A 10,154-nucleotide genomic window follows, 5' to 3' on the forward strand; every position below is an offset into this window, starting at 1 on the left:
TCCTGCTGCAGCGTTGATTTTAGAAGGCCAGCGCTTTTCTCAAAGCAGTTCTGAGACATGCTAAAAATATGTTGTGGGAGATATTTCGCAATTTTTGAGCAAAGTAGGCACTACAGAAAAAAATCTCAGAGGTGCTCTGGCGTGGGTTTTTTGACCAATCGAATGAAATATTTCCCTTTCGAGCTGCCTCAGTGGCTTCACTGCTGACAGACTGCACCATCAGCTGACGTTAGATTTGTTTGGAAGGATGCTCCATCATGTATATAACATGGTGGCAGTAATAACTCCATATTTCAGCGTCCCAATTTTGAGAAAATCCAACAAAACAGTACAATAAAGAAAGATAATATTGATTTCTTTGATCAATTTTTCGCAAAAAATATGTAAGTATATTGCACAATAGGACTCAAATAAATTACTTTGCACAGACCTATTTTAGAAAAAAGTATCACTTCTTTATATTTGAAACTTCTAATCTGAGTTTACAAACATCGCCATCATCATCATCATCATCATCATCATCATCATCATCATCATCATCCTCAAACTAACGCTCTGTAAACTCGCAAAGTCACCTGCAGGATATTTTAAATGTCCGTCCTTTTTCAGGTCCTTATTTTCTTCCCTTTTGCATATAAATGCATGAAGCGCACGTGCGGCTTTGCATGTAACTTAGGTTCAGTGAAGGCAGCGAGCAGGCAAACCCTGTGAAGAGGTGGAGCCATGACGAGACTCATAAAACCCAAAGCTTATTCCTCAACTCACTGCCAAGGTGACGCTCTTAACGGCTGACAAATATATCCGACCTCCACAGACAGGCAGCGGGCATGAGCACGACCGGGTTCAGGAGTTTTTGGTCAAATGTTTGTTCTTGGTTCCTTGTTTTACATCCAAAAAGTGCCAAAACTGACCAGAAGTGACGCGTAATAGGACGCGCAGAAAAGTCGGCTACCTGTAACCTACTTGTTATTTTGCTTGACACAGACCTCGAGGATAACTTTGATCTTGATCTCCGGACTATAGAGGCACCACAGAGGGAATATGAGAACTGGCTTGGGCCACTGAAGGAGTGATACTAGGTGTACGCGCTCGGTGTATGTTAAGGTGACCGCACAGCCAGATTATGCAGCATCCTTTGGACTTGGGGGCGCATTACTATCCTCCGGAAGTTCATCCCGACCACAGAACTCACCGCTACAGAAGCTTCATGATAGAGGAGATCCTGACTGATCACCCGGAGCACAAAGCGTCGGCTCCCGCCGGGGAGCTCCTTAAATTCGGCGTTCATGCTCTGCTGTCCGCACGGCCTTTCCCGAATCCAATGGGTAAGAGGCTGCTGTGAAGAGATGAATGAGTCGTAAAATTGTAGAAACACACATACACACATTTTTATATAAGTGGTTATTATTATTAATGATAACATCGAATTAAAATTAGGATTATATTTAAATTATATTTAAGTGTTACAGCGTGTGCGTATTTTGCTCGTGATAAAAAGAGGGATGATAACTTAACTTTTGTTACAAACAGTATTTGTTTTTTAGTATCGACCAAAAGATAGATATGCAATAGTTAAGCAAAAGTCAGAACTATACCTAGGATATGTTCAACTGCATTATGAAGGGTTTCTTTTTATTATTATTATTATTATTATTATTATTATCATTATTATTATTATTATTATTATTATTATTATTTGTATAAGAAAAAAATACTAAAAACAGGTTTAAATGTGCGAAAACATAAAGCCACTTGTACGTTTTGAATTTGTTGGCTCTATGCGTAAAATTTGGATTTCCTTCAGTGCTGAATCCAGCGCTTCTTGGATAAAAACAAAAGCACCTACATGATTGGGAGATATTTACAACAATAGTAACTCATATTCCATTATATAGCCTTATAGTTATTTACCGTTAAATTGTAATTTAGCGCTCGTTTTCTATTAGCTATATGAATGACCCACCTCACACAACCAAAATACCCGCTATAATTCATTGTTTTTTTCTGATTAGAAACTACAATTTCTGGTATTACATGGAGATTATTCTTTAACATATGTTACATTTTTTGTAAAAAAAAAAAAAAAAAAAAAGGGCCTGGCACTGTAGCCAACACCACATTCTTTAATTTTGTTTGTATGATGAATCACATTACCAATCCTATTTGAATTAACGATGCAAGAATACATCAAAATCTGAACATGATAATAAATACAAGCAGAAATTGGCCTAGTAATAATAATAATAATAATAATAATAATAATAAAGGGCCGTTGGTAGGCCCTACTGTTGTTGCCGTTTCATCCTGTCAATGTTGCGTCTAACTGCGTGTTAATGTTTATCTGGCATACGTTATGGATATTCTCCTGATAGTTTATCAGCTGTAGTTGTGGGAAATATTGTTCGAAAGAGGCCTTGAACTCTGACCTGAGAAATCTTGCATATCAAACGTACAGTGATAGTGAGCTCAAATGACTGCTCCCTATTAGCCTGCTGTGCCTCCAAAACAAAAACCCCGTCTCTCTGTGTTTCTTCTCGGTCCCTTCAGTGCTGAAAGCCGACCAGACGAGCCTCCTCAAGTTCCCCATGTCCCCGCTTTCCTGCTCACTGGGCTCCCCGCTGCTGTCGGCCGCTCCGGGCCTGCAGGTCGGTGCGGCGTCTCACCACCTGCCCCTTGACCTGCACCTCCGAGGAAAGCTGGAGCACGGAGCCGACGGAGGCAGCAAGACCAAGAAGGGCCGCCGGAGCCGCACTGTGTTCACCGAGCTGCAGCTCATGGGCCTGGAGAAACGCTTCGAGAAGCAGAAGTATCTGTCTACGCCTGATAGGTAGTCTGTGTTTAGATAATAGATGGATATTTTGCAATTCATTATACTGAATTTTTAAGCTACTGACAAGCTCTGATAATTTGCAGACAGAAAAAAAAAAATTAAATTGAAACGGAATTTGAATTGTAGTTTGAAATAGTGTCATTTTCCTGATGTTGTTCCTCACAGAATAGACCTTGCTGAGTCCCTGGGGCTCAGTCAGCTGCAAGTCAAAACATGGTACCAGAACAGAAGGATGAAATGGAAGAAAATTGTAAGTTATTCTTCACGATGTTGATGATGATGACTATGAATGGTGGTGATGGTGATGATGTGGTAGTGGTCATTTTATATCAGACTAGGCCTGGACCAACAAGATACAACAAGAACAAAGAATATTTTTGCTTCGTATAATTTCATCAGATGAAGGAAGGGATTAGCACTGACTCTATGAGAGGGCATTAGGGACATTATTCAGAATTACCTCTCATTTACATGAAACCAAACTCATTCACATAGTATACTAGAACCAGACACAGCCAAGTGAAAGTTTTTTACACACATAACTGGAACACTCACTCAAACAACTGAAAGAAAATATACTCACACACAAAACTCTCATGAAAACTATTAAAAATCTTTCCTTATAGCATTGTGTAATGCTTTTGCATAAGGATTAAATTAGATAAACAGTTGAGAGTCTGTTGTTATTTGCAAAATAGCGAAGCTTGAAATGTGTAGGTCACCCTAATTTAGAGAACGTCATATGGAATCAACTAATGTTTTCTCATTAACTTTACATGAATATGGAAGTTTGAATTATTTCAAGCTCTTTTAATTTAATCAATCAAATGGGACTTGAAATGATACATTGGATGAATAAACTGCACAGAGTGCAATCAATTCTTGAAAATAAGTTTCCAAAGAAACATGATCAGCATATGTTAACAAACTTCCCAGCATGCACTGACAGCTAAAATTCTCCCGAGACTCTTCTTTTTCATAGTTTGAAGAAAACATATATGAAGGAAACCTGCTGTGTGTTATGAGACATCGTCATGTCATGGTTATTTACTTTTACAATGATGAAAACATTGATAACCTTCAGCTTTGGAATTCTAGTTAAAAGAAATTGAAATATTGTGTTGACTCAAGAGAATTTAGGGCCTTGATTGTGATTAAGTTACATAAACTAAAGCATCTGCATTGGTATCAAGTGTGTCCCCTAACCCTAACCCTTAATTTTTAAGTTGACTGAATTTGAGCACACAAGTCAGGGTAATTTTGTAATGAATTACACTTTTCTATTCATTTATATGAATAGAAAAGTATAGGTCGCCTCACCGCCCCACCTGTCTGAAGGGAGCACCCCAAGGCCTGGGAAGAGGTCTACGGGTTTCCCGAGGCCCAGTTTTGGAGGCCCCTGTTTTCGAAAACTGGGTTTCTGAAATCGTGCAGAGGGTGGCTTGCAAAACCCCCCCAGGATTCATTTATATGAATAGAAACGTGTAATTCATTACAAAATTACCTTGACTTGTGTGCTCAAATTCAGTCAACTTAAAAATTAAGGGTTAGGGTTAGGGGACACTATTATATTAAGTTAATTTTGGGTTTTTTATAGAACCTAAACCATATTCTCTGTTCATGTCCACCCTGCAGGTGTTGCAGGGAGGAGGCCTGGAGTCCCCGACTAAACCAAAAGGCCGCCCAAAGAAGAACTCCATCCCTAGCAGCGAGCAGCTCTCTGAACAAGAAAGATCTTCTGCTGACGCTGACCCCCAGTCTGCAGGCTCGAGCTCCCACTTAGAGAGCACTCAGGAGGAATGATCTGACTGCAGCCTGCAAATACTGACTCTATATACATGAGCTCTGGGATGCTCAGTGTGTATCTCTTGGACAGGGCCACATTCCTAAAAGGCACGGAGAGGATGTGCTGATGCTCCTAAAGCTGGACCGTGTTGTGCAGCACTCACAGACTCACAGGCCCAGCAGTGACAGGAAATATACAAGCTGACATCCTCTGTTGTTGTAGCCCCACCATGTTGAGGAAGGAACTTGAACCTTTGCAGTAGGTCTACCTTTTATATTCTAAGGATGCACTCTCACTCTTCTGTTTTGCATTCCTTTTGTGTAACTGTTCTGTTTAATTATTAAATATATTTTCACTAATACTGTTCTCTGTTTATCATAAAGGACACAGGCTCATGATAAGCTTTTAATCCAGTGTGTACGTGAATATGATGATGATGATGATGGTGATGATGATGATAGCTTCCAGGCTCATCAGTCACACACAGTCATGGTCTCATGGCTAAGGCCTAATATGGTTACATACCATCACAGGAAGAAAATGTCTCATTGGTTCTTGACATGTTTTGTTGGATATTAGAAATATTAGAGAAAGACGAATGCAGCCACACATATAACATGTTGCCATTTTGTGTGTAAAAGTAGAAAATGGGCCAGCGTTCAAACCAAACTTCAGAATAGCCCGGTTTAATCTTATCATAATTTGATTTAGCAGGTAACATGCGTTTCTTGTTAAGATGTGGATTCACATGTGCATATGTACTACTGGTCATTATGTTGTATGAAAGAAAGGAAGTGATGCCGATTCCTCTGAGTAACTAAAGAAAACAGAGTAAAGAAACAGTTTTTCTTATTTCTTTTCCATTAATGATTAAAAATTATTTTGATTTTCTGCTGCAAGAAAGCAAGTTTAATATTCACTAAAGGTGTGGCGATATCTGCCTGAAGCTTTTAGGTTTGAGCCAAATGCTGCCAAGTATTTTAATGCAACAAAGTATAGTGTTATAATAGCATCGTCTACAGAATACTGTCCACAGTTAGCTTTAATTTTATCTATAATACTACATTTGTACTATCATATAAGCTGTAAGTTAGTAGTTGAAAGTACAGAAAAATCACTGTGTTACTGTAGGATATTGAGTGGGATGTGTTTGTATGTCAGCACTGAAATGAAACGTCCTTTTTTATTTTATTGATATATTTTTTGGTAATTTTATTTTTATTTTTATTTTTTATATATATATTTTTGAGCAGTTGCTGTAACATTTTCTTAAAGAATTAGGTCGATACTGGCAGCATGCTGAAGCCTACTTGTATTGTATTCTGATGCGATGTATTTGATTGATGGAGAAATTCAGAGACAGGATTTTCCGGGACATTGAAAGAGACAACAGAAGCGTTAAAAGGCAGGGAATATATGAAACTGGAAAACAAACATTGCCTGCATTTTAATCGAGTTTTTTGTATATCCAGATGTGAAAGACGCGTTGTTTATTAATATATCTACATTCAATCCAAAGGATGAAGAATTATTTAGTCTAATTCATGTAGCAAACCCAAAAAGGCGTATTATTTTTGTTATGTTTGCTGTTTGCACTTTTTCAAGTCTTAAATCAACAGCTTTCACATGACTTTAATAATTCCTTAAACTCATGAAGACCCATTTTTATTTTATGCAGGCATTCAAGCATTTCAATAAAACTGAACAAAAAACTAAGCGATTTACGCACGTGGCTAAACTTTGTATTTTTAACCAACCTAGCGGTCCTTAATTGAGAGGAAAATGTTTAATTTCATCGGGCCTCTTTCTAATTCATAAAAGGAGATGAGGCATTTTATCATGTGCGTGAAAATGTGACAAACATCTCGCTCAGTTACAGTAGGTCCAATAATGAAATAACAGACCACCACCTTTGAGGTCTCGTCTTTTATTTTTAATATTTTGTGATATCGTCATGGTCCAGTGTGTGTGAGTGCATGCAGTAGGCTACACGGCGCTGACTCTGCGGCTTGAAGGATTAAATGTAACGTAATGAGCTCTAATAGACGCTCATCAGAACACAACCGGTGGATATCATTATAACATTATACATATAAAAAATGTTCTTCTATAAACACTGCTAAAGTATACAGCATGCAAACTATCACTAGTTCGTTTAATATTAGCATCAGTGGAGGATCTGTTTGTTTGTTTTTTGCCTCATAGTTTGAAATGAACAAGCAAGGACCCAAAATGCGTCTGTCACACAGAAAGGTAATTTTAAAATGAATATTTCATTGTTGGTGTTGTATTTTTACGCACGTCATGGTAATAGTTAGATGTAATACTTTGTTTTGTTTTGTTTTTTTCATTGTTATCGTGATCATTTTTGTCATTTATATCCCACTGCCTTATCCTTTCTAAACACTCTCTAGACATTGTAAGTCAGTGTAGGCGCAGCCAATATCATTTGAATAAGACCACTACGCACCCACCGTGTGCAGCAGGAACATTACAGGCCTAGTTATTTAAACAATATCATTAAGTAGGATAAAGTATTCAATGCGTGGGGCCCTTCGAGAGTGTTACAGGTATGATGAAGTCTTCCTTTTAGGTTAATATAATGTAGCCTAGAAGTCCCACGTGCACTGACAAGTGTAGCTACTTGGCTTTCTGATTAAGGAAAATGAGAAATAATTTTTATATATAAGTTTATTCTCCGCTCGCTGCCCACAGCGTAAAAATACGTCTTCTCTAAGCAAGATGGTTTTTTTGTTTTGTTTTTATATAAAAAGTAGACTGGTGTAAAAAGCAGTGCATCGATCTCATGGGTTGGACAGGTCGGCAACACACGCTCAGGGTTCATATTATAGGCTTACTCGTGCTTTTCATTCAACTATAAAATGCCCAATTGAATATGTGAATGAACAATGAACAATATTTTATAGCCTATTAAACAGCATGAATTGGTGGTCCTGTTAATCATCATTTAGGTGTACACAAAAATTTAGTGTTGTTAGTGTTAACATCTCTCTGTCCTCAATCTGCCTCACACACACACACACACACACACACACACACACAATGAAGTAGGCCTATAATCAAACAGAGTCAGTGCGTTTGGACATGTAATAACAGCAACATTGTGTTTTCTATCAATGTTACCTGTCATGATAAGCTCGTATAGGACTGTATATATGTAAAAAAAAAAAAAAAAAAAGATTGACGATTCATTCAATAATGATCAATAATAATACATTTTCGACAAAGACCATTAGACCAATACCTCGACAGCCTTTTAAATATCACTAATAAAAAAACGAACGTTAGACCTTTAAACGTTGTAAATAAAATAATGGTAATTATTATGACTAATTATTCAAAATCAAGAGACACCAGTGGCCGAAATTATTTGAAAACGTCTGTATTTTCACAGGAAATTTTCTTCAAAAAGGGATTTGTCATTTCCCTGAATTACCAAACACTAGGGTTGTACACAGTACCCAGAAGTCATACTTAAGTAAAAGTAAAGATATCATGTTAAAATATTACTTTGGTAAAAGTAAAAGTCACGCATACGAATAGTACTAGAGTAAATTAAAGTATCTCAAAGTAACTTTCTGGCAATAAGTGTACTTGAGTATCAAAAGTACAAGTAAAGTTAAATTATAGATTTATTTATGTATATACTGTTTACTAAGAGTCAACTGATTATTGGAGCCAATATTCAGCATTTTTCTGATTATCAGGATCAGTCTGGGTTTTTTATTGCAGATGAAAATAAATTAATTTTCAATAAATGTGCTACTTTGGCTCTGATGCAGCATGTAATCTGCAAAATAACAAGTAACTAAAGTTAACAAATAAATGTAGTGGAGTAAAAAGTACAATATTTCCCTCCAAAATGTAGTGGAAGTAATAGAAAATGTAAATGCTCAAGACCCTTACTGTACTATAGTACATTACCTGATGAAATGTACTATAGTACAGTAAGCCACATTTCATCATTGCCAAACACCTCTTTGAAACAGTAACTTGTCTCAAAGTTAAATCTTGAAAATATGTCAGAAAACATCCTCAAATGTTAATTTCAGTTAATAAATACTTTGTTCAATCTTTCTAGTCTCTGCTGTATGAAACCCTGCTCACTGGAAACACAAGCACTGAAATTTTTAAATGTCTTAGTCACTGCAGTTCAACATGTGTCTAACTACATACACTCATGTCTGTTTTCCACAAGCTTAATGTTGATGACCTTAAGGTTAAGGTGTTGTCCTTGAATCTTGAAGTGTGTGGGATCAATAAGCAGCTGAGTCATAATGTGGCAAATACCAGCACTTATGTCTGCATGTATAAAGAGCTGTAAACAAAAGAGCAGAGAAAGAGAGCAGAGATCCTTCACTTCAAAGGACATGTGTCTTAAATAAGAAAATTAAAGGTCTGAATTCTCAGTTAAGGCTCAAAACACAATTTGTGTTTGAAGAGTTTTAGTCTGCATCCATACACATTATACTTTTTTCTCAAATTCATCCTCAAAGATCATCCTTTTTGTATTCTCCCTTTAATATAAAATCACTAATATAAGTGTCAAAGACCTGCTTTTGTCAGTGAGGTTCAACAATTTATAATGCGTATAGAAGTATGGAATTATGAATTTTTGCATGTTCATAATATTTATATTAGTTTCATCCAGTTGAAGTGTGGTGATGCCTCGCGACTTAAATACATGGGCCCTATATTTCCATGTTTTGGTGTGTAAATGATTCAAACTTACCAATAGTACTGGAATAGATGAGAGCAGCCACATGTCGCTTTTCTGTCACCAGATTGACCACGCACGTTTAGGTTGAAAACAAACACTGTGAAAGTGCTGGCCCCAGATTGAAAACAGCTAGTAGTGAACGGTTATCACAAAGAGCTATCAAAATAGAGACAGCGGTTCTGTTTCGCCAGTGATGTAATTAGTTTACAATTAAGTCACATTGGACATATTATAAAACAGCAAAATAAAGTGTCTCAATGACAGAACAAGATCTATTGGTCCAGTAGATAGCCTCAGCTGGCAGCTGTGACACGGCTGCAATGGCTGCAAGGTAATCCTTTGGGGCAACTCCAATTGTTAAAGTGAAGTCCACTAAAAGTGCTTGTTTGTGCCACTGACAAACTGAGGTTGTAATTGTAAGTTCCTGAAAATGTTACAGAAATGATTCCTGCAGCCGGAGGCTTTGTTGGTGATTGATAAGATCCTCTTTGCTGCCAGAAACACAAGTCTCATTTGAACAAGACTTGCAAGAATTCTCGCTCTGAAATCTCACGAGGGGTGAGTTGTTGCAGGAAGACGACAGTGGGAAAGTGAGTCAGAGTTGGAGAGATGAGTTTACTGAGAGAAACTGCCAGAACAAATTCATTTTCAAAATCATTGCTGAATATTTAACTGATTTTGCCAATCTAGATGAGGCAACAACTGTAACAACTCACCACTAGAGATTTCAGAGCAACACCATGAATGAGACTTTTGTTTCTAGTCTCAAAAGGATCTTATTATTTAACTAAAAGGTC

At 37.2% G+C, this 10,154-nt stretch overlaps 1 protein-coding gene across 1 annotated transcript; it reads left to right on the plus strand.

The window, feature by feature from the left end:
* The first annotated feature begins 1,123 nt into the window (after positions 1-1,123).
* On the plus strand, positions 1,124-4,633 carry barx1 (BARX homeobox 1). The gene is made up of 4 exons (XM_073467943.1): positions 1,124-1,325; positions 2,548-2,827; positions 2,996-3,080; positions 4,466-4,633. Exons 1-4 carry the CDS (start codon positions 1,124-1,126, stop codon positions 4,631-4,633), a joined length of 735 nt encoding a protein of 244 aa, XP_073324044.1.
* Positions 4,634-10,154: the final 5,521 nt, after the last annotated feature.

The sequence above is a fragment of the Pagrus major genome, chromosome 6, assembly GCF_040436345.1.
Source record: "Pagrus major chromosome 6, Pma_NU_1.0".
In the NCBI taxonomy this organism is placed as follows: Eukaryota; Metazoa; Chordata; class Actinopteri; order Spariformes; family Sparidae; genus Pagrus; species Pagrus major.

Coding starts and splice junctions, on each gene's coding strand:
- barx1 (XM_073467943.1), top strand. CDS start 1,124: ATGCAGCATCCTTTGGACTTGGGGGCGCATTACTATCCTCCGGAAGTT. Junction 1,326..2,547: donor GCCTTTCCCGAATCCAATGG/GTAAGAGGCTGC, acceptor CGGTCCCTTCAG/TGCTGAAAGCCGACCAGACG. Junction 2,828..2,995: donor TATCTGTCTACGCCTGATAG/GTAGTCTGTGTT, acceptor TGTTCCTCACAG/AATAGACCTTGCTGAGTCCC.